Source organism: Sapajus apella, unplaced genomic scaffold, assembly GCF_009761245.1.
Source record: "Sapajus apella isolate SASKATOON/1434 unplaced genomic scaffold, GSC_monkey_1.0 scaffold135, whole genome shotgun sequence".
NCBI lineage: Eukaryota > Metazoa > Chordata > Mammalia > Primates > Cebidae > Sapajus > Sapajus apella.
The window spans coordinates 2031368-2057088 of NW_022437075.1; the positions used below are offsets into that span (position 1 = coordinate 2031368).

General features: G+C 38.9%; 1 protein-coding gene across 2 annotated transcripts; it reads right to left on the reverse strand.

Moving 5' to 3' along the window:
• Positions 1-673: 673 nt before the first annotated feature.
• ZNF471 (zinc finger protein 471) lies at positions 674-24366 on the reverse strand. Of its 2 annotated transcripts, XM_032263057.1 has the most exons (6): positions 17511-17791; positions 17098-17191; positions 16412-16499; positions 11086-11212; positions 9202-9297; positions 674-4918 (listed from the first exon to the last, which is right to left on the reverse strand). In XM_032263057.1, the coding sequence occupies exons 2-6, from the start codon at positions 17133-17135 to the stop codon at positions 3294-3296; spliced, it is 1974 nt and encodes a 657-aa protein (XP_032118948.1). In that variant the 5' UTR covers positions 17136-17191; positions 17511-17791; the 3' UTR covers positions 674-3293. The 2 variants fall into 2 exon arrangements, with proteins under 2 accessions (XP_032118948.1, XP_032118949.1); XM_032263058.1 differs by lacking the exons at positions 17098-17191; positions 17511-17791 and adding an exon at positions 20310-24366.
• Positions 24367-25721: the final 1355 nt, after the last annotated feature.

Genomic DNA, 25721 nt, shown 5'->3' on the forward strand with positions numbered 1-25721 from the left:
GGATGACAAATAAAGCACCCCCTAGAAGTAAAATGCTGTTCTCATATCACAGGTTCAGGAAAAGCTTTTCAGCTGTTTTTAGTCCAGGTTTTTCCCAGCAGGCTTAAATCCAAACAGAGGCCTTAAAACATCCTCAGGCAATGATAAAGGTATCTAAGCAACTTCTAGCCTAGATGCATGAGCTGGCTTGAGCAAGAATCACCACCCATAATTCCTCAGAATAACTGTTATATAAATCTACCTTCCTTAGAGCTCTCCCAGAAATATTGGTTATATCCCTGTCTTCAGTATGTGCATACCTTAGTTACAGTTCTTTTGGAGCTACTCTGCCAGCTCAGCAGAACAAAACGTGTTTACAATCTGGCAGGAGCATGAATTAGGTCAGGTCTAGGGAGCAGAGCAGCAGAAACTCATACACCATCTTTAAGTCTTGACCAAAAGATAACTGATATTCAACTTCCCCCATAGTCTCAAGGAATATCTAATTTAATTTGAGTAAACTATGTACAACTAGCAACAACAAAAAAGTTCATGGAATAACATGACAGCAGCTCACCCCACCTCCCATAAGAAAAACAAAACAACAGGGAAGGAGTTCCTGTATTTGTGTGTCCATGGTTTCTATTTGTATTGTAAATAAAAACAACAAATAACTGATACTATAAACACATTATTAAGCTTTATAAAATTTATGTACTTAATAATGATATCACTGTGTTGATTATAAAATTATATTTCAATTCATAAGCTGCAGGACATCTTTGAGTACATAGAGATCCATCTCATTTTCCGTAACTACATACTGATCTACTGAATTGATTTTCTGTAACCCATAACTTTACTAGTTCTAAATATTTTGTTTTTCCAAATTTCTCTCAATTCTATAACACATGTGCTTATGCATCTATATTTCTGCACTTGTGCTTTCGAGAACATAAATTACTAGGTGTAGAATCGTAGCAAAGGGTACTTATATTCAAAATGCTGACAGGTAACACCACATTGCCCTCTAAAATGGCTTTCCTCTAATTTACCCTCAATATATGAAAATATGGTTTCTCACATCTGCAACAGTACTGGATATTATCCAAACTTTACATTCACACAGAATTTCTGGTGGTTTGTGTTGGTGGCGATGAGGACTTTTACAATCTGCATTTATCTGATTATTAGTGAGGTTGAGAACTTCCTCTATTTAACTATTTTAATTTCTTCATCCAAGGATTTTTTGTTGACATGCTACGCAAGACTGTGTACCTTATCCTTGCTGCTTTCCCACAGCCCTTTTGCAAGGGATATATCCTTTTAAATGTATGTTTAGGATATCTCTCAGCCTGTCATATGGCTTTTAACTTTGCATACAGTGTCTTATATCATGAAAAAGGTTTAAATCTTCTACACAGTCCTGTCATTCTTCATGGCTTCTGGACCGTGTCCTGCTTACCAAAGACTTCCTGGACCTAAAGGCACAGAAATACTCTACATTCTCCTCTACCATCTTAACAATATTTCCTCTCATGTCTGTAATCAGTACAGAATAAACTTCTCTGTAAGGAGCGAAATGTGATGCTGACTTTATCTCCAGTTGGATAACTGTCAAAGACACTTAATCTCCCCCAATGATACATCGAAAACACTTTTGCAATATAAAAAACTCATGGGATACAACCTTCCTTGTGATACCTGCCTAATATAACACTCAACATGAATTTCAGAATTGTCAGTGTAAAAGTAACCTACAGGATTACAATACTGAAACATCCATCTAGGATCATGTTATGGATCTCCATTTATTCAGAGCCTCTGTTCTCCATCAGCAGAGGCTAACAATTTCCTTTTGTATAAAACTAAGTAAATTCACCTATAATTTCATTTATTCCCCTTGGTTTGATATCACAGTTGACTTAACCTCATCAAAGAAGTGGGAGATTTTAAGTGTGTGTGCATGTGTGTGTGTGTGTGTGTGTGTGTGTGTGTTTTAATAAACTCCAGAACAACCTTACTGATGGATCCTCAGAATGCTAGAATAAATCTGTGAACCCACATGTTGAAATGGGACTATATTAATTTCTCTTTCTTCATTTAAACATTAGTGACTTTTTTTGACTTAATAGTCTTGCATATATCCTCCCCAGAAATTCTAATTCTTTTGTTCATTTTATCCAGAGCTATACAGCCACTTATTAAAACATGTTCTATGTATTAGGTCATAATTAGTTTCCTCACCAACAATGGAACACAGCCTTAATCATGAGAGTGTCACTGTGATGTTTTATTATAATATTAAATGTTAAGCATACTACATGTGCTAATCACTGTCTACCTTAAGATACTGTTTTTTAAGTCAGGCTGGTTGCCTGTAATCCCAGCTACTTGGGAATGAGGTGCGAGGATCGCTTGAGCACAAGAGTTTGAGACCAGCCTGGGAAATACAGGAAGACCCTATCTAAAAACTTTTTTTTAGTTTAAAAAAAAAGATACTGTTTTGGTTCCAAAATTTTTACAATTGCCATACTGCTTTCAAGAGTACACTGTTTAAAAATAATTTACATCAACTCTGAAGAATACTTACCTAACATTTACCAAGCACTTAGTATGAGTTGGTAATTTTGCTAAGAACTTTATTATGCATCAAATATTTTAATGAGTTTTAAGCGAATAATTTAATTTGCATTTTTGAAAGATCACTGTGGCTATAATATTAATACAAAAGGGATAAAAGAGGATACAGAAGTTTTAGAATTCATGGGTGTCCAACCTCTTGTATTCAATGACTTCTTTGCTTATCTGTGTTGGTGTATCACTAAAATTACATACAGACTTTTTTTTTTTCTTAGCTTGTTAACTATTGTTAATGTTAGTGTATTGTATGTGTGGCACAAGACAATTTTTCTTCTTCCAGTGTGGCCCAGGGAAGACAAAAGGTTGTATGATGATTGAAACAGTCCAGATGAAATGACTGTTTCAGACTAGGGAACCAAAAGAGTGGATGAATTCCAAAAATATTTAGCAGGTATGTTGGCAGGATCCAGTGACGTAGCGGGTGAGGAACAGCTGGATGCCTGAAATGAACACAATGATGAGCAAGGTGTGCATTTTGTCTGAAGACGTTTGCACATTCTTAACATTTTTAAGACCTCTCTGTAGTATGAATTCTTCCATGTAAAGTGTTCAGTCTGGCTGAGGGTTTTTCTTTATTTCTTACATTTATATGTTTTTTAACCAGTGGGATTTCTCTGATGAACAGTAAGGGACTGATGATAACTAAAGGTTTGGCCACATGCACTACATTTTTAAGGTTCTTTTCCAGGATGACCTCTTTGATGATACATTAAGGATAACTTTCTTCTGAATGCCTTCCCACATTCAAAACACTGATAGGGCCTTTGGCCAGTGTGAAGTCTTTGATGTTGAGCACAGGATGAGCTATCACTAAAAGCCTTTCCACATTCAGTACATTTATAGGGTTTCTCTCCTGTATGAATTCTTTGATGTTGAGTAAGATTGGAAGTTTGGCTGAAGGCTTTCCCGCATTCATTACATTCATAAGGTTTCTCTCCTGTATGAGTCTTCTGATGTTGGGCAAGGTGTGATCTCTGTTTGAAAGCATTTCCACATTCAATACATTCATAAGGCTTCTCTCCAGTATGAATTCGCTGATGAGTGGCCAGCTGTGAACTGATTCTAAAAGCTTTTCCACATTCTTTACATTCATAGGGTTTTTCACCAGTATGAATTCTCAAATGACTAACAAGGTGTACATTCTGCCTAAAGGCTTTCCCACATTCCTTGCATTCATAAGGTTTCTCTCCAGAATGTACTCTTTGATGCTGAGTGAGTGATGCATGATGACTAAAGTCTTTCCCACAAGTATCACATTCATAAGGTTTCTCTCCTGTATGAATTCTCTGATGTACAGTACGGGATGAACCAGAGCTGAAGGTTTTTCCACACACATCACATTTGTAAGGTTTCTCTCCTGTATGAATTCTCCTATGTAGAATAAGTCCTATGTGAACACTGAAGGCTTTCCCACAATCAATGCAATTAAAAGGCTTCTCTCCAGTATGACAACTCCTCCAGTGACGAATAAAAGATGTGTTATACCTAAAAGCCTTCCCACACTCAATACATTCATAGGGTCTTTTGCCAGTGTGACATCTCTGATGTCGAGCAAAAGATGAGCCATCACTAAAGGCTTTGCCGCATTCTTTACATTCATAGGGTTTCTCTCCAGTATGAATTCTCTGATGCTGAGCAAGGTGTGCAGGTTGTCTGAAAGCTTTTCTACATTCCTTACATTTATATGGTTTTTCTCCAGTATGAATTCTTTGATGTTGGATAAGGTGTTCGCTCTGTTTGAAGGCTTTCCTACATTCTTTACATTCAAAGAGTTTCTCTCCAGTATGTGTTCTGTAATGTTGAGCAAGGTGTTGCCTCTGCTTGAAGGCTTTCCCACATTCCTCACATTCATATGGTTTTTCACCAGTATGAATTCTATAATGAACAGTAAGGGATGAGCTATGGGTGAAGGTTTTGTCACATTGATTACATTTAAAAAGCTTCTTTCCTGCACAGACTTTCTTATGTTTTATTACCATAGAATTTTTGGAGAAGCATTTTTTATCTGATGTACGATTATAAATATTCTCTTCTATGTTTTCCAGATGGATACATTTCCCAAATTTAGTATATTTAAATTCTGTTTCCTTAGTGAGGGTTTCTTTATGAGTGATTGTTTCTTGCTGGCTAAACATCTCTTGACTTCCCATCTGCTTGTCAAAAAGGTCTTCCCACTTCCAATTTTCTTCAAAAGTGGAACACTCAAGTCCATAGCTTGTAATTCCCTCCATGCATGCATCATCATAAATGAACTGCTTCAGAGGTAATTCCTGTGTCTCATATATAGATTCCCAATCTGAAAGATGTATATTAAAAAGTGAATGTTCCCTTTATCATGGGCCACAACATCATAAATGAACTGCTTCAGAGGCAATTCCTGTGTCTCATATATAGATTCCCAATCTGAAAGATGTATATTAAAAAGTGAATGTTCCCTTTATCATGGGCTACAACAAAGGAGACATTGTGAAAAAGGTAATTTTAAAATATTTAATACATCTCACAAAACCTGTGACGTACAGACATGTCAACTGGAAAATAAGCAGGGAGACTCTAAGAAATACAGAACATGGAAAAGGTGATTAAGAAAACTAAATGGGCCAGGTGTAGGGGTTCATGCCTATAATCCAGCATTTTGGGAGGCCAAGGGGAATGGATTGCTTGATCCCAGGAGTTCAAGACCAGCCTGGGCAACATGGCAAAACCCTATCACTGCAAAAAATACAAAAATTAGTCAAGCACGGTGGTGCATGCCTATAGTCCCAGCTACTCAGGCAGCTGAGGTCAAAGGATCACTTGAGCCTAGGAGGTTGAGAGTGCAGTGAGCCATCATAGCCCTACTACACTCCAGCCTGGGCAACAGAGCAAGACCTTGTCTCAAAAAAACAAAACTAAACTAAAACTCAACGTAGGATGAAATCCTAGAGAAACAGTCTGCAATGGTAATATTTCATGCCTGTATTAACCTAACAGAGTATAAATTAAGCTTTCTTCATCTACTCTCTTCCACTTGTAATTGGTTTTCATACACAATTATGTTACTTTTGTTGAAATACCAATATTGTATCACTACTGCTGCTCAAAGGTTTCTAGAGATCTCCAGTAACCACAAACCCTAAGGTTTGTGATTATCTTAGGATTTAGGTGAAATCCTACAGTTATCTTTTCATAATCAGAAAATGGTGTTCCCATGAAACCATCTACATGTTTCAATACAGTGAACTCTTCAATTCTCAGATTTCCTGAACTTTAACCTGCATATTAAGAGATTTTTCTGTTCATCTTACTTTCAACAGCCTATATAATTATCACTTCTTAGACCATCTTTTTATATTTTATTTTTTTAAAAAAGAGTTTCATTCAGTTGTCCAGGCTAGAATGCAGTGGGACAATCATAGTTCACTAACTCCTGGGCTTAAGCAATCTTCCCACTTTCTCTTGAGTAGCTAAGATTACAGGTGTGAGCCACTGCACCCAGTGTCTTAAGCCACTTCTTAACAGGGTTTTACCATTTCCCCTTTTGAAGAAATGAATTTCATAGTAATATATAGGTTGACATCACTACTTTTAGTCTCATTCTTATTTACTACCACATAAGTAATAACTTTCTTATTTCCTGACCTAGAATATAGGTTTAGAGAAGGAATAAATGTGGTTTTAAAATTATGGCTACATCAGCCGGGTGCAGTGGCTCACGCCTGTAATCCCAGCACTTTGGGAGGCCAAGGTAAGTGGATCACCTGAGGTCAGGAGTTCAAGACCAACCTGGCTAATGTGGTGAAACCCTGTCTCTACTGAAAATACAAAATTAGCTGAGCCTGGTTGCACCTGCTTGTAATTCCAGCTACCTGGGAGGCTAAAGCAGGAGAATCGCTTGAACCCAGCAGGCAGAGGTTGCAGTGAGCCAAGACTGCACCATTGCACTCCAGCCTGGGTGACAAGAATAAAACTCCATCTCAAAAAAAAATTATTGCTACATCATTTACCATAGATAGGAGAACTCTGGGCATATATAAAAAGTCATCAGTAAAATGTAAAGAAATTTGTATTGAAGAGGTGATACTGCAAGAAAACCAGAGGGAAAGGTGGCTCATGCCTATAATCCCAGCACTTTGGGAGCTTGAGTAAGATGTGACTTTGCTCCACCTTCACTTTCTGCCATGACTGTGAGGCCTCCCTAGCCATGTGGAAGTGTAAGTCAATTAAACCTCTTTCCTTTATAAAGTACCCAGTCTCAAGTATGTTTTTATTAGCAGCATGAGAACAGACTAATACACTTATAAACAACACACTTATAACTAAATAGACTAATATACTTATAGAAAAATTAGTCGGGCATGGCTAATTTATTTCTCACAGATACATAGACTGGGAAGTCTAAGACCAAGGCCCAGACAGATGTGGCAGGGGCTGGCTTTCTCAGATGGTGCCTTCTTGCTGTTTTCTCACAAAGTGGAAGGGGCAAGGAAGCTCCTTCAGGCCTTTTATAAAGATAATAATCCCATTCATGAGCCCTCATGACCTTATCACCTCCCAAGGTCCCCACCTACCATCATCACTCTAGAGAAGATGATTTCAACATGAATTTCATGGGCACACAAACATTGAGACCAGGGCACCCATGCTTCAATAATTGAGGTAATGTAGCATTAATGAACTAATCACCTATAATTTTTCCTACACAGACAGACTGAAGAGAACAATACTAGCAAAGACACAGAAAGCTGAGTCCACCACCTACCACTTTCTCACATTTTACTTTTTTGTCACATGAAGATTATCTTCAACTCCAATTTCCTACAGAGGGCCATGGTTGTTCCTAATTTTCTGGCCTTTTTTTTTTTAACAGACACTGAGATATCTTTACATACAATAATACTTATATCTACCCATTGACTCAGTATCCTACCAGACTTATAACTTGTTCCTTCTTCCCTCTTCCACTTATTCTCTACAGGGCCAAATATCAGGAAAGTTCCTTTCTGTTTCTCTATTTAAGGAAGATGCCATCTTCATATAACAATGAAGTATACAGTGCATCCAAGCAGGGTTTATTTCTCTTCTGATGTGTGGATATAGTCATTCCTTGTTACCCACAGTGGATATAGTTCAAGGCCCCAGTGGATGCCAGAAACCTGGCATAATACTGAACCCTATATTCACTACAAGCAACAGATCTGGAAAGCTAGATGAGATTAAGAGGCTAACAGGCAGGCACGGCATACAGCATGGATGTACTACCTAAAGGAATGACTCATGAACTGGGCAGGACAGAACAGAAAGGTGCAAGACTTCACCATGAAACTAAGAATGGTGCACAATTTAAAACATATAAATTGTATATTTCTAGAATTTTCCATTTAACATTTTTGGACAGTAGTGTACTGTGGGTAACAAATTGCAGAAGGCAAAGGCTTGACTAGGTGGACTCCTGTATTTGGAGGACACAAAAAGCTGAGAATCCAAATTATCCAAAATGTAAAGCCCAAACACTGTTACAGAAGGAAAACAAGAATTTTATATAGGCATAAAATATCTTATCCAAAATGTCTTTTGAAACTTCCATTTCAGTGAGAGAGTCAGAATATAAGCATCAAACAATAAACTAGTTAATTTTAGGCTTTTCTGAATGTTAGGAAGAAAAGAAACAGTGCTTTGGTGAAAAGTTATTGGGTTGGGATGGGGGAATGTTCATTACATAAGGTGGTTAGGGAAGGCCTCTGTTGAGATGATTTTTTAGCTCTGACTTGATATTCAGGATAGACAGACTCAAGAGAGAAATATTCTGGGTAGAGGAAACAGGTAATGCAAATGCCTGTGCTAGTAAAAAGCTTGGTGAGTCCAGAAAAGTTGACTCATGGGCTAGATGAACACTCATTCAAATTGACGTTTGTAAAACACAGGTGGAGCAGGCAAAAAAATGATACTGCCTGTGACCCAGATGCAGGCAGATTTGGAGTTACCTCTGGACCCATCTAGTTTCCCAAGGCTCTTGAGAAACTTAGTAGCTTGGTATACCTGCAACTCACTTGAAGCATACTCTGGGTAATTCACATAATTTAGCAAACTCTGGACTAAAGTATGATGAAAAAGCTAAAAAGGAATAAAGAATGAGGTTATGAAAGAAGGCGCTGATCAGGAAGAGGTTAACAGGATTTAGATCTTTCCTATCTGCTACAGGAAAGGAATGAAATAGTAGCAGGGTACATTATAATTTGTAAGCAGCCCCTAATTCAAGAATTAAGAAAGATTGAAGAAATACAGAAGGTTATGTAAGTTTGCATGGCAAAGCGAAAGAGAGGATGGTAAGGAGCTGAATAAAGACTTTTGCAAAATAAAAATCTTAGAGATTTAAGATTCTCTAATCTCTAGAGAATCTTAGTTATTGGAAAGAAGACAGACAAGTAGAAGATAAGATATTTGCGGGGCCCACGTTAAGCATTAAAGTTTCAGTTTTCTTCCCAGGCCTGTAAGGCTTATGAAGAGTTTCTGAGATGCATAAGTGAGAAGGTATCACCTCTAAAAATGGCTGAGCTATTATGTCAAAAAGATTCCCCTCTCTGGTTCTTCCACACTCACCTGAGAATGGGCTTCTTGTCATCTCACTTGTCATCTCCCAAGGCTCTCTCCCTTGTTCCAATAAGGAGATTACATACGGCTTAGAAACACAAAGACCTGCATATAAAAAAAGATATGAAAATTAGCCATGTTTTGGGTTATTTCAGAACTAGAAACCAGTACCGTAATTCTGCTAGAATGATACAGCAGGAATACTAGAGAAGAGATAAAGCACATTTGAAGGACAGACTACACAAAATTCTGGAATAGCCTAATGATATCGCTAACAGTTAACTCTATGAACTATTTTATTAGGGGCTTGAGGGCAGAAATTTAGCCCGACATTTTCTGAATATTATCACCCAGTAGTAAATGAAGTATTTTAAAAGGTCCCTAGAAAACAGAGTTTGAAGTTCTGAGTAACTTGCCTGCTTTAAAAAAAAAATCAATAGTCTTCAGGGGAATATGACAGAATCCAGAGGCTCTGCAATGTTTTATTTATAGCATCCATAATAAAACTCAAAATTACTTGACATAAGAAAAGGAAAAAGTGAATCATGCCCATTAGAAAAAGCAAGCAATGGGACACTCACACTGCAATAACAAAGACGTTGGAATTGGCACATGATTTTAAAACAGATGTTATTATATAAATAATAATATGAAGGCAAATATACTTCTAATAAATGTACACACAGGAAATCTCAGAAGAAAAACTATAAGAAGAACCAAATAAATATTCTATAATTTAAAAAATATAAGATCTGAAACTTAAAAATTCACTAGAGGTACCTAACTAAACACTGAAGATAAAGATAGAATCAAGGAATTTGACTATAAATCAACAGCATTATCGAAACTGAGCTGGGCATGGTGGCTCACACCTGTAATCCCAGTACTCTGGGAGGCTGAGGTGGGTGGATCACCTGAGGTCAGGAGTTTGAGACCAACCTGGGCAACATTGTGAAACCCCATCTCTACTAAAAATACAAAAATTAGCTGGATATGGTGGTGAGCACCTGTAATCACAGCTACCTGGGAGGCTAAGGCAAGAGAATTGCTTGGGCCTGGGAGGTGGTAAGTCAAGATTATGTCACTGCACTCCAGCCTGTGTGACAGAATGAGACTCTTTCTCAAAAAAAAAAAAAAAAAAAAAAAAGGGGGGGGAGAAATTATCCCATCTGAGAAAAAGAGAACAAAGATTTTAAAAAGTGAAACAATCCTCAGTTACCTAGGGCACAATATCAAACAATCTAGCATGTGTATAACTGAAGTCCCAAAACAGAAAAGAACAGAAAAACTTTGAAGAAATAATGGCTAACAATTTGGCTTAAGATATAAATTTAGTTTCAAGAAGCTCAATAAACCACAAGCATAATTAAAAGAAAAGGGCTTCTAGAGAACAAAAAGCTAATCTAGCCAATGAGGTAGCCCCAGTGCTTAGAAGACAGGTCCATATAAATTTCCCTAATGATCTGAAGCCATTTTCACAGTTTGTGTCTTCCTGGTTTACTTTTCACAAGTTAATACAAAGACACAGATTTTAAAAGTGATATTCTGAACTTGTAGTAATCTAGCTATATTCTTTGTGAACCCTGTTATTATCTAGTGATGATAATAATTCTTCAGGAGAGAGACACCAAGGAAACCCAGGAGACTGGTGAGATTCATAATGTGTCCTATGTTTCCAATTGCCTTAAGGGTGTATGCATGGAATATCTGATAGTCACAAAATTCACTAACTCTAATTCTCCAGTTTTCTTCAATCCCTTCAATATCCTCTGTTTCTCAGATTCCATTCCTATATTCCATTCTGACCTACATATAATAAAAGCAAATTTAATAATACATAAAAACATAAAAGTTCCTTAAAGGTAGACTATGAAGGAGGGAAAAGATCCTCACCAAGTGATACCAGGCTCTGATAGTTCTCCAACATCATACTCCTGTATAATCGCTTCTGAGCAGGGTTCATCCATTGCCACTCTTCCTGGGAAAAATCTATCGCCACATCCTTGAATGTCACCAAGTCCTGAAGTAACAAATATATTCTTAATCAACTAATGCTCATGTCCAACAATAGCTCTGAGTTGATCCAACTCTACTTTATGTGATAAATAATTCATAGAAGAGACAAAACACAAATATGAAGATCCAATCGAAAATAGTACTTATTGAAGTATTTAACTGCATTGGGTACAATGGTGCTAATCCATTCTGAACATAGGGAAATATGGGTGCATAACTACTTGGCAGTGAATAGGGCTTCAGGGAAGAACACATACCTGTATTGAATCTTTAAGAGCATAAAAAGGGCTGGGCGTGGTGGCTCACACCTGTAATCTTAGTACTTTGGGAAGCCAAGGTGGGCAGATCATGAGGTCAGGAGTTCCAGACCAGCCTAGCCAACATGGTAAAACCCCATCTTTACTAAAAATACAAAAAATTATCTGGGCATGGTGGCGCATGCCTATAATCCCAACTACTCAGGAGGCTCAGGCAGAAGAATTGCTTGAACCCAGGAGGCAGAAGTTGCAGTGAGCAGAGATCATGGCATTGCACTCCAGCCTGGGCGACAGAGCAAGGCTCCGTCTCAAAAAAAAAAAAAAAAAAAAAAAGCTTAAGAAGAATATCTAAATTGATATTTTTCAAATGATACTCCGTGAAATCCACGTTTTATTGGCAGGGATAGGGGAAAGGTATTAAACTGATGTAGCTGATTTTTTTCCCCACAAAACAATAAAAACACATTTAGAATGTACTTTTCTTATGTATGTATCAGTGAATACTGTGTTTTCCACCCATGGTTGGTTGTACTCACAGTTGCAGAACAAAATGAAATTGAAGTTATAACTTTTAAATGTTCTTAGATTAAAATTAATGACCAATTATAATAACCAGTAGGTTGTAAGAAATTTTAAAAGTTATCGTGGGCATTTTTCAACTTCAGATTTATTTCCATTGAAAATGAATATCTTCTTAATCTCAGTGCCTGATTTGTAAAGTTATCAAAAATATAACTAAATAAAGACAAGGTTATGAGCACAATATTTTAATTTGCTTTTAAACAGGAGTCTCTGTATCCTGTCTTTGTTCTAAAGATTAGCGTTTAAAAGCAAATTTTAAACAGATATTCAATGCATGCGACTTTAGAAGATATACGCACCTTTAGAAAAATGTTTACTATTATTACATATAAAAGAATTACACAATTGTTTAAGCTTCTCTGTGAACTCATGGTTTTCCTAAATTCTAGTTTTCACTTAGTGAGTTGAGAACTAAGAACCATCATTTTACATATTCTTATAAAATTAAATGAGATGAATTCCTCAATGCAAGCAAAAGGTGCTCACAATCTTTCCAATATTTAGGATAATTTTGGTGATTATTAAGGAAATAGGAGCCTTGGCTGTTCCCACAGGAAAAAAAAATTGATTGCTTTTGATTCTGGTACTCATGGTTAATAATTTGGTATATATACTACTAGACTTACCAATATCTATAGAATAACTTTATATATATGCATACATGTATATCTAGTAATTTTTTAACTGATAATGCTATGATGAATGAAGTAAATCTCAATGGATAACATCTGAAGAGCTTGTAATCTTGTAATTCTATTTTCTTTTTAAGAAAAAAAGCATTTATTACAAGGTATCAGAAAATTTATAAAATTTCCAGGAGAATTAAGACTAAATTAACTAAGACCAAATAAATGACTTAAATAAATAAATGAGGTAAATAGGCAAATATTCAGAAGATTTCTAAATGATTTACATTTTCCCTTGCAAACAGTATAGTATGGAAAAGTGAGGGAAAAAAGAGTAACCTTATTATAGAGAAATCTGACAAACACTACCTCAAAGTTAATTAAAACTGATTAACATCAACAGTAATAAACAGAGTGCATTCCCGATTTGATGTGATGAAAAAAGAACTTTACCTCTCTGCAGTCTTCCTCCCCAAAACACATTACCCTAGTCTAATCATGAAAAAACACCAGATTTGAGACATTCTACAAAATATCTGAGTATTCCTCAATGCCGACAAGGTTATCACAGCTAAGAGGAGTCTTAGGAAATATGACTACTAAATGTAATGTAGTTTCCGTGATATGATCCTGGAACAGAAAAAGGGCATTAGCTAAAACCTAAGAAAACCTGGCCAGGTGCAGTGGCTCACACTTATAATCCCAGCACTTTGGGAGGCCGAGGCCAGTGGATCACTTGAGGCCAGTGAATCACTTTAGGCCAGAAGCTTGAGACTAGCCTACACAGCATGGCAAGGACAACATGGCAAAACCCAAATGGGCTGTATGCAGTGGTACATGCCTATAATCCCAGCTACTCAGGTGGCTGAGGCATGAGAATCACTTGAATTGGGAGAGCAGGTTATAGTGAGCCATAATCCTGCTACTGCACTCCAGCCTGGGCGACAGAGTAAAACTCCGTCTCAAAAAAAAAAAAAAAAAAATTAAAAAGTTAAGAAAAGGAAAGAAAATCTAAACTAAGCATGGACTTTAGTCGCTAATAATGTATCAATATTGGTTCATTAATTTTAACAAATGTACCACACTAATATAAGATGTTAATAGGGAAAGCTTGGTGTGATATAAGATTTCTCTATACTATCTCTACAATTTTTCTACAAACCTAAAACTATTCTAAAAAATAAAAATTTTAAGTAAACCTTCTCAAGAGGAAGACCTCAGAGCTTCAAATTATTATTTTTTTTAAATATAAAGTCTAGCACTAAACCCAAAATGAGACATTTAAGACAAAAATCAAGAGAATTTTCAAAAAGCCAGAAAACAGAAACACACAAGAGATCCAGATAATGGAATTATCCAACAAGGATATCAAAATATTATGAAAATATTTTTAAGGAGCTAAAATGGAAGAGTGAATTCAGGAAGAAAACAGAAAATTACATAAAATAATTACATAGTTCTAGAACTATGTATTCAATAACAGAAGTTAAGAATTCCATTACAGGCCGGGCGCGGTGGCTCAAGCCTGTAATCCCAGCACTCTGGGAGGCCGAGGCGGGTGGATCACCAGGTCAAGAGATCGAGACCATCCTGGTCAACATGGTGAAACCCCGTCTCTACTAAAAATACAAAACATTAGCTGGGCATGGTGGCACGTGCCTGTAATCCCAGCTACTCAGAAGGTTGAGGAAGAAGAATTGCCTGAACCCAGGAGGCGGAGGTTGCGGTGAGCCGAGATCGGGCCATTGCACTCCAGCCTGGGTAACAACAAGAGCGAAACTCCGTCTCAAAAAAAAAAAAAAAAAAAAGAATTCCATTATGATCTTAACAGGAGATTAGAGCATTAGAGAATTAAAGCATAAGTGACATGTAAAACTGTGAAAAATAACATTTATATAATTTTAATCTTAGAAAAAGGAAAGTTTCAGAATATTTGAAAAGATAGTCGTTGAAAAATTTCCAAATTAATGAAAGACACTAAGCTATCCTGAACACTGACTTAAAACAAAAATAATGAGAATGTTCAAAGTCTATCAAAAAAGTATGTATGTGTGTATTTCAAGTGGTGGGGTTAATGTACTGCATATTTATCAACTATAGTGGTAGTAGGTTACTAGATAATTTCTAAAACTAAAATAATCAAGAAATAGTATGCAGAACATTATTCAGGAGTATGAGGTTAAATATCAAAACTAAAGACAGTAAGTGGTATTGTGGAGATCCCAACTTCCTTCTATAGGGCATACTGTCGGGGGGTAGGGGAAAAAATCCTGTTGTGTTAACTGGTGCTTGTGACTTCAGATAGAATTTTAATGACAACATCAGGCACACAAACTCGGAAAGGTCTGTATATTTGGAAAATTTTGTTAGATAATTCACAAAATGGTTTTAATGCTGAGAAAGACACAGGTGCCCAGAATCCATGTAAATACTGTAAAATATCTGATGAACTCTGACGGTGGAAGAAAGAAAAGCAGTGTTTCAAAATTAATTTAACATAATTTTCAATATGAAACATATAACTAAATTAATTAAGCATTAATTATGGACATCTGACACTCATGTATGTCATGAAAACATATTTTCCACTTAGAAAAAATGTAAAGGGAATTTCACAACGGGAGAATTAAGGGTTCTTTCTGGATACATGGTTCCTTATACATGTGCAGTATGATGGTATTTAAAAATTAAAAGATTAAAAGCAGAAATTCAAGTAAAACTGAGTGTAGTACAGCAACAGAAGCAAATATTCACAGGAATTTAGTGCACGATATAGGGGGCATTTCAAATTAGTGAGAATGAGATGAATAATTCAATTAATGACATTGTGCCAACTTGAAAAATAAATCTCTGCCTTACTTTTTATAAATTATACATTTAACGTAAAAATTTAATGTAAAAATCTAATGTAAATTAAATTTAACATAAAAATTTAATGTAATTTCAGCCCTATCATGATAGAAAAACCACAAAAATCAATCTAAGCTTACCAGAAACTTAACTGTGAAGGACAAAACAAATCTTATAAGAAAAAGAGGACTTAAAGATAGACAAAAATTTCACAAACAGGACACAAAATACCATTAACATTAAAGGGAAGAAAGTATTTATATACAAAGGCATAACATGGCTCTAAAAGAAATAGAAGTTGAGAATAACTTCTTAAAAGAACTGGGAGGTAAGAGTGAAATTTGTTTTTGAATTTTGTACCATGTGAACATATCACCTATTTAAATTTATAAAATCTGCAAAAATTAAGTAGAACAAGATTCTTCAAGTGAACAAATGAATTTGGAAATTCATACTTAAAATGTAAAGAAAAATTTTTAAAGAATTTATCTTAAAGACATAATCAGAGATTTGGACAAAAAGTCAGCTAGAGGAATAATTCCTGAGGTATTCTATGTATAGAAGAGGTACTGGATACACGTTTAACCTGGAATCCAACTCACTAGTACTAAGATGTCCATATATATATTCCATACAACATAAATCAAGTCTTTTCACAAGGGTCAACACTAAATTTAAAATGTACACAAGGTGGGAAGAGGAACCTCAGAAGGGCCTCCATGACTTTTTATACACAGCTATTACTTGATAATTAGGTAATTAAAGACAGTGGCCCCTGAGAGAAGTGGGAACTAGGCTCTTGGACTTTTAATCAGGGAATTTTCCATTACATATAAGTCCTAAACAGAAAGACTGCCTTTCATGAAGAGAAAGAAAATTTCAACTAACCTGGGATATGACTTTTAATACTTCAACATTCATTTTTGCCTTCTCTTCTGGTCTCTCTCTTGAAGAAGAGTGTCTTGGGAGGGCAAGGCTGAAGGAAGGGAAAGGTTAGTGAGAGATGAAAGGTTGCAGCATTTCCAGAATCACTAGCCTAAAACTGTCTTCTTCTTCCCAGCCTTGGCTGGTCCATTTTCACATAACTGGGTATGAGCAACCTATGGCCACTGAAGAGCTATAACTTATATAACTTTTTTTTTTTCATGCTTGAGGTCCTAAATTTAATCTTTTTCCAAGAGCTACCTTCCCATTCTTTGATCTCATTATGAATAAAAATAGATGTATTAAGTACTCTGCATGGATTATATTCTCTCACTTTATTTTGAAATAATCCTACAAAATAGTTATTGCCTCTAATTCACAGGTAAAGGTGAAGTCGTTCTCTTCTTGGGTCTCTGCTTCATGCTTTGAAAGTCTACTGTTCGAAAATCTAACTCCTTTTTGAGCCAGATGGATGGGTTTTTGGGGGAAAAAAAAAGAAAAAGAAAATATGACTCCCAAATGCCTTCAGAGGCCAGAGTTATCCTCCATCTTCACTCAACCCCCCAATGTCCTCCCCCTGCAATGTTTCACTTTCCTCACCCTGAAACAATGGAACCTTTAGCACTCAGTTCTGCCACTTACACTCTCACCTCTGTCCCAGCCCCTTTATTACACTCCTGTCACACATAATTGAGGATGTCTCTTGCTTCAGTTAGGACCTTCAGTAACCCCAGCTTTTGTTTCCTTTTTTTTTTTTTTTTTTTTTTTGAGACGGAGTTTCACTCATGTTACCCAGGCTGGAGTGCAATGGCCCGATCTCGGCTCACCGCAACCTCCGCCTCCTGGGTTCAGGCAATTCTCCTGCCTCAGCCTCCTGAGTAGCTGGGATTACAGGCACGCGCCACCATGCCCAGCTAATTTTTTGTAGTTTTAGTAGAGACGGGGTTTCACCATGTTGACCAGGATGGTCTCGATCTCTTGACCTGGTGATCCACCCGCCTCGGCCTCCCAAAGTGCTGGGATTACAGGCTTGAGCCACCGCGCCCGGCCTAGCTTTTGTTTCTTACTGAAGCTCTTGGATTGGGGACAGGAATTCTATTCCACCATTCCTATCCCAGCAACACACAATTCCAAACAGCCACACTCATAAAGAATCCAATCCTATCAATCTTCCAAGTAGTCTCTCCATACACAGCAATTATACAGGGCCACAATTATAGGTATACAGGGTGACATACAAACACTAACACAGGTTTCCTGGTCACACAGAGGACACAATCACAAGTATCCCAAAACAAGCACATATACAGAGTCACATTTCCATTGTCTGAGAACATGAATATAAGCACACATGGTGATTCACCAACACCTTCACACATAGCTCCAATCTTATTTCTCTCACACACATAGCTCACTGTCCCTTATCTCTGTCTCACTCACACATGCAAGGTCCACAACCTCAGAAGTTTATATTTGTAAAGCCTTTTGAGTAACACACCATGGTTCACATAGTTTCTTTCTCACCCATTTTAGTCTCTGACACAACCACATCACTAGTCTTTCCCTCTTTCACACATACAAACATGATGGTCTCTCATACATACACATCCAATGGTACCTTTCAGAGGCCTCAATTACTCACATACTCCAGTATGTCACACAGATACACAAACACACTCTGGCCTCTCACATTCCAACTGCTTTATCAAAGCACACAAAATACGTAACGGTCACTCTCACTCCAATCTTTTTCATACTGTGATACATTCTCCCACAACCTCCCAGGCCAGACACAGAGATATACTCCAGTTTCTCACATACCTACTGATCTCTCACACACTCACACCAACATACCTCAGTCTCTCACAATCACTGAACTCTCAGTCTAGTTTCTTGCTTTTACTCAGACACACACATGATCTTTCCCAGACTACAGGGAGTCCCATACTTGTTAATCTTTTACACAGGCACATCTATTTCTCTCACACATTGATATACCCTGGTCTCACACTCTGGATTCTCACAATCCAGTCCCTGATAACACGCTCAGGTGACAAAGAGGAAAAACAAACTGTTTCTCCTACTCTACTCTCACAACACAAAAGTTATAAGACCAGATGTGTGGGGGCCTTCAAACACACACACCAGGCAAGCAATAAATTCTTCAGTGAATACCAGTTGGGTGACCTCTTGGGTAACTCAATTCTGACACTATCTACCTGTAGATAGCATAAGATACCAGAGGTTGAGGGCTCAGTCCTAGAAAATTGCTCCCCACTTCCAATGCCAATTGCGAGCCCCAGGTTGTTTTACCTGTGCTTCAGACTGACTGGCTATAAATCAGGGTTCCTATGCCCCCGTCCTTGCATTCAGTTAGTTTGCTAGGGCAGCTAACAGAACTTAGGGAAACATGTTTGTAATGATAAAGGATATTACAAAGGAAGTGAAGAAATGCATAGGACAAGGTTATGTAGGGTAAGGCTCATCTTACAGGAGCCTCCATTGTTAAGCTATCTGGAAGTGTGCTGAACCCAGTCCTCTTAGGTTTTTATGGACACTTCATTCCTTAGGCATGACTGGTTAAATCACTGACCACTGATGATCAGTTTAACCTGTGGCTCCCTTTCCTCTCCCTGGAGATTGAGGATGGGGCTGATAATCCCAACCCTCTAATCTTGCCTAGGTCGTTCTGTTCACCAGCCCTTACCATGATCTACCTACAAGCTGCCAGCCTACCAATCATTAGCATACAAAAAGATACTTAATACTTTGGAGATTCCAAGGATATTAGAAGTTGTATGCCAAAAAACATAACTTTGACTCATACTTTGATCGCCTCCCTCTCTCTAACAAACTCACCGCAACAAACCCGTCTCACTCTTTGGACTCTCACAGTTTAGTCTTTTTTTCTCTCACACACACACCAGCCTCTCAAGGAGCCTCACATAATGACAGGTCTTTCACACACAAGCACATGCTCATCTCTCTCACACTCACTGGTCTCACGCTCTGGTCTATCACACACACACACACGAACACACCTGGTCTCACACTCTGGTCTCTCACAGTCTGTCAGGCACACATACAAACCACTGCCTCACACACTGACAGGTCTTTCACCCAAAACACCCATTTCTCACACTCACCAGTCTCCCTTTCACATGTCAACTACTAGAGTCCCACACTTCGGCCTCGCACAGTCTCCTTCTCTCTCTCTCACACACACACACCGGCCTCTCATGGAGCCTCACACACCAATCAACCGGTCTTTCACACACAGCCACACGCCCATCTCTCCTACATTCACTGGTCTCTCACACTCTAGCCCGAGTCACTCTCTTACACGAATACATCCTGGTCTCGTGCTCTGGACAGTGTTACACACCCACACACACCGTATCCTCTCAGAGCCTCACACACTCGTCTTTCACACGCAGGCACACTCCCCTGTCACACTCACTGGTCTCTCACACTGACCCGTCTCGCTGTCACACACGAACGCACCCTGGTCTCACACTCTGGACTCCCGGTCTGACACACACACAGACCGCACCCGCTCACGGAGCCTCACATGCTGACCGGTCTTTCACACACAGGCACACCCCCATCTCTCCCACAGCTCACTCCAGTGGTCCCGCCGCCCCGACCCGCCCCGAGCCGCCCCGAGCGCCCACCAGCCCCGAGCCGTGGCCTCCGCCCCGCAGACTCGAGTACGCGCGCCGCGCGGGCCTCTGGGAAATGTAGTCGTCAAGGGGACAGAGGACACTGCGGGGCCTTCGCGACCCGGGTCTGAGACGCCCGCCCTGCCTGCCCCTCCAGGCCCTGTCCTTGAGCTCGGACTCCCAAACCACCCAAAACAAACCCCTGGCCTCGTCTGGCACCCAGAAGCTCTCATCCGAAGGACTTCGTGAGTCGACGCCGGAACCCCCATTGCGCAGGCGCCGACCTTTCTCCAGGGGCCAGGCGCGAGGGGCGGAGACGAGGCGTGGCCTAGCGTTGAGGGGCCTGTCGTCGGGCGGCTGTGAGTGGGAGGGACCCTAGAGACAGAGCGGGCGTTTCTGCGCAGTGCGTGATTATGCGAGCGGGACTTGGCCTACGGTTTCCCGCGGGTAAGAGCGGGAGTGTACGCAGGCGCAAAGATTGCACTCTCCCCTCTCCTCGCCTGGAGACCAGAAGCGTCCCTAGTTACCGGTTCCTAAGACCTCGGAAGGAAGCGCGCGGCGGCTGAGCCCCAGGTGTGAGCACGTGTGCGGCTTTGTGATGCTGTCTGTGCCCCTGTGACCGCGATGTCATTCGGAGTACGGCCTTCTGTGCCTGTCCGTGGGAGTGTGATTATCTTTCTGTGTTAAGCTTTTTGGAGTAAGAACAGCGACTCGGAACCCCGCCCGTGTTGTGACTCTGACAAATTAATACCTCTCTCAGCTGCAAAATGAGAATGTCATTGTTAGTGCTCAGAGATAGTGAATAACACGACGTTTTTGGAACCAGTCTGCTAGGATTAAACCGCGTTCTGCAACTTAATAAAATGGAAATGGTCCCTGTTTTAGGGAACTAAGAAAACTGTAGCATTAGTATTGGAAGGTGGGACAAACAAGGAAAAGCAATTCAAGGGGATACAGCAGATGGAAAAAAAAAATCCCTGCCCTCTTATTGCAGAATTTACTTTGAAGTGGAGAAAAGCAAGCCACGAATGTGTAAGTTAGAGAGTCTGATGAACAGTAAAAAGGGCTATGGAGAAATATAACACAGAGAAGTTTGTATCGTATACATTTTTTTTCTGTCGTCTCTTATAATGTCTTAACATCTCAAATAAGCCTTTCTGCAGCAGATACCAGGAGGGGCCTCTACTCCAATTCAATTCTGAAGTTACCTGGAGATAGCATCAGATCCTACAGGTTAGACAGCTCAGTCCCACCAGATGGTACCCCACTTCTTATGCCAATTTCAAACTCCAGATTGTTTTACCTGTGTTTCTGACAGATGTGCTATAAATTGGGGCTCCCACAACCCGCTCCTTGGGTTCAATTAATTTGCTAGACCAGCTCACAGAACTCGGGGAAATACTTATGTTTACTGGTTTATTACAAAAGATATTTTAAAGGATCTAAATAAACAACCAGATGAAGACACTTCTAGGGCAAGGTCCGAGAGAAGCCCTTAGGGCAGGAGCTACCGTTACCCGTGGAGTTGGGGTGGACCGCCCTCCCAACATGAGGATGTGTTTTTGTCTACCTTCTTGGAAGCCACTTGAACTCAGCCCTTTTCGGTTTTTATGGACGTTTCATTATGTAGATGTAATTGATTAAATCACTGGCCACTGGCAACTCAATTTTCAGCCTCTCTCTTTTCCTGGAAGCAGAGGGTGGAGCTGTGAGTTCCAATCCTCTGAGCACATGGCTGGTTCCTCTGGCAACTAGCCACCACTCCCCCCAAATATTGGGATTATCCTGCGAGTTTCCAAAAATCACCACATTAACATAAACTCGTGTGGCTGAACTACTATCTTTCACCTTTATGGCTCTGGAGCTGTTCTGGAGCTTTTTCAGTAACCAGGAAAAAAATGCCAAATATTTTAACAAAAGATACTTTGCTGTACTCATTTAGGAAATTAGAAGGGCTGTAGGAACTGTGAGCCATGAACTGTACCTTTCTTTCTAACTCCACATTCAGTGATGTCACATTTGTAGATTGAAATCCCCCACAAGGGGAGTATTTACAGTATGGAAATACAGCCTACATTGCTCAAGGATGGGGATACATTCTGGGAAATGAGTTCTTAAGCAATTTCCTAAGAACCTTGTTGTGCAAACATCATATAAATGTACTTACACAAACCTAGATGGTATAGCCTACTACACAGGCTATCTTTGGGCTGTAAAACCCTATAGAACCAGGAAGAGCTGATGTTGCAGAGGAAGTCCCACAGCTCTCTGCTGGAGAATTCTCTCTTCCTCCAGAGAATCTGGTCTTTTTTTCAATTTAGGCCTTCAGCTGCTTAGATGAGGTCCATCCACATTAGAGAGGGCAATGTGTATTATGCAAATTCTGCTGATTTGAATGTTAATTTCATTCAAAAATGCTCTCTCAGAAACACCCAGAATAATGTTTGACCAAATATCTGTCCCAGCCAAGTTGACACATAAAATGAAGCATCACATATTTTATTACATAATGGGGGTACAAGTCCATCAGCGTGAGTGTACCAAGTACAGGGACACTGGAAAAGAATTCATTGAGGGGAGATAGCTGAGCTCATCAGGCAAATGAGATGAGGAATGGTGTTTCTGGGCAAAGAGAACACCACACTCCAAAGAATAGACTCACATCACTGTGGCCTCATTGGAGTTTACAAAAGCAAGAAAAGAAGGGATGGGAGATTCTCCTGGAAGGATAAGGATCAACTTGAGAGGCCCTTGTGAGCCACATTCAGCGCTGTCATCCTCTTTTACGGTTGATGGGGAGCCCCTGAAGTCTTCTGAGTCAGGTACAACCTTGATTAAATTTGCATCATCTTGGGGGCAGGATGGAGAATGAAAAGGCAGAAAAATGAGCCAGAGGGCTGGCTCGGGGTCACTGGCTCTACTTACTGGAATATATCTAGCAAAGACTTTGGCATTTCTCCACATTCAATTCCACTCTACATCATCAAGTGCACAATCCAAAACCAATCACATGGTCAATGTTTGCATGCAAGAAAATAAAAGATGACACTTTCTAAAAAAGGTACAAAACTCAGCCACTAAACCTGCAGATTCTCCCTCAAGGAAGGTGATTCTGTTTGGCTTGCTAAGACGATCTTCTGAGGGAGGTATGATTCTTCTTTTGGCTTTTAAAAATTGTACTAAAATATACATAACATAAATGTACTGTTTTAACAATTTTTAAGTGTACAGGGAAATGGGAATTAAGTACATCAGATCATACCATCCATATCCAGACATTTTTTATCCGAATCAGAAACTGTCCCCATTAAACAATAACTTTCCATTCTCTCCACCCCAGCCCTTGGAAACCACCATTCCACTTTCTGTCTCTAAGCATATGACTATTCAAAATGCCTCATGTAAGTGAAATCCTGCATTATTTGTCCTTTTGTGTCTGGCTTCTTTCACTTAGCTCGGGTATTCATGTTCATGTTGTAGCACCTGTATTACATTTCTTCTTTATGGCTAAATAACATTCCATCATGGATATACCCCATTTTATTTATTCATTCATCAGTTATGGACATTTGGGTCATTCCTACACTTCGGCTATGGTTTTTAAGGCTAGTATGAGCATTCATGCACAGGCTTTTGTGTGGATATCCCTTTTCACTTCTCTTTAGTAGTCTGGAGTGGAATTGTGGGGTCATATGATGGGCAGCTCCAAAATAAGTTCAGTGACTCAGGGACAGCAACAATAAACCTAAGCTTTTATTTCTGCCTGCCATTCTAGGCTGTTGTTTTCTTATATATGCTAAACTCTATGTTTGACCTTGTGAGAGTCTGCCTGCCTGTTTGCCAAAGCAGTTGTCTAAAAAAGCAAAAGCAGTAACAAAAGAACAATCCTGACAAATCGATACAGGTCACATTACTCTGAAGTCCGTATATCAGTCGGCAGGTATGAAAGTGGCTTACGTATGCAAGTGGGTTGCTGTTATTTTCTTCTGAAGTTTAAGTTTAGGTCTAGCTTCAGTTCGCAGGGCTTTAGGAAAGCAAGCTTAGTTTTTGATGATTCCAAATTAGGAAAAATAAGGTAAAAAGGGGAAAAAAATTTGAAAACATTATATTGAAGACTTATAGCCGAGAAAAATTAGAATTCGGTCCAAATTGTAGAAGATAATACAAATTGAAAAACATTAGTCAAGACTAGACTCTAACAACAGGAATACTATAGTTTCTGAAACATAATTTTTCTCTATCCATTTTCCCATTTTTACTAACAGCAAATCATGATAGGGCTGGTTTGCTTTATTATACTTGGCCTGATTATTTGTATACAGTACAACAAGAATAATTTTTTTTTTTTTTTGAGACAGAGTCTTGCTCTGTCACCCAGGTGGGAGGGCAGCAGCACAATCCCAGCTCACTACAACCTCTGCCTCCCAGGGTGAAGTGATTCTCCTGCCTCAGCCCCCAAAGTAGCTGGGATTATAGGTGCGTACCACCAGGCCCAGCTAATTTTTGTATTTTTAGTACAGACAGGTTTTACCACGCTGGCCAAGCTGGTGTCAAACTCGTGACCTCATGATCCACCTGCCTCGGCTTCCCAAAGTGCTGGGATTACAGGCATGAGTCACCGTGCCTGGCCGAATATATATATATATTTTTTTTACATAGGATTTTAAATTGTCTTTGTTGGAACTTTGTTCCATAAAATAAATCTGAGATAAGACTTTTTTTAAAAAGTTGAGCCCAGCCATAAATTTGTATCATCAAATATTTATGAGTTGGGTGAATTCCTCTCCTTTTGAGGTTGCAAGGTAAACTTGGGGCCTGTCAGAAGGTGACATTCCTTACTTACCACAGGTCAGGAACCCTGTACAAGAACTGTGTAGCCTAAGGTATGCAGTCAGTTTTTCCAAGGGGCTTTTATTGGCTCCAGAAGTCAAGTTTGATTCCTTAAAAAAAAGCAAACCATTACAGTCAAAGCCTTGGTAAAATAACTAGTTTCATAAATTTTATCTTCTTACAAATGAAAACAGATTCTTATTGTGCTTAAGCAAATAACCATATTATTGTAAGTTAAGAATACTCACAGTTTCCAAATTCTGTAGAAATCAGGTGGTAGAGAGAAACAAAAATGCTCCAAATTTTTTATAGGACTCTAAAATACTCAATTGTTAAAAGCTGTAGATAGTTTAAAATAAAAGTTTCCTTAACTCTGAAAAATAAAGGATCAGCAACATTTTAAGCAAAAAGTTAAAAAGATTACTTCAGACTTCTATTAGTTTATTCAATGCCGTTAATTCCTGTTCTGCTTGATATTAATGAACATTTCAGCCTCCATGAGTCCTGAAAGATTTTCCTCTATTTTGATGTCACAGTCTCCAAAGTTAATATAAACCTGCATTCAAGGCCAGGCATGGTGGCTCACACCTGTAATCCCAGCACATTGGGAGGCCGAGGTGGGTGGATCACTTGAGGTCAGGAGTTCAAGACCAGTCTGGCCAACATGGTGAAACCCTGTCTCTTAACAATTAAAAAATTATTAACAATTTAAAAATTGTTAACAATTAACAATTAAAAAATAATTAGCCAGGAGTGGTGGTAGACACCTGTAATCCCAGCTA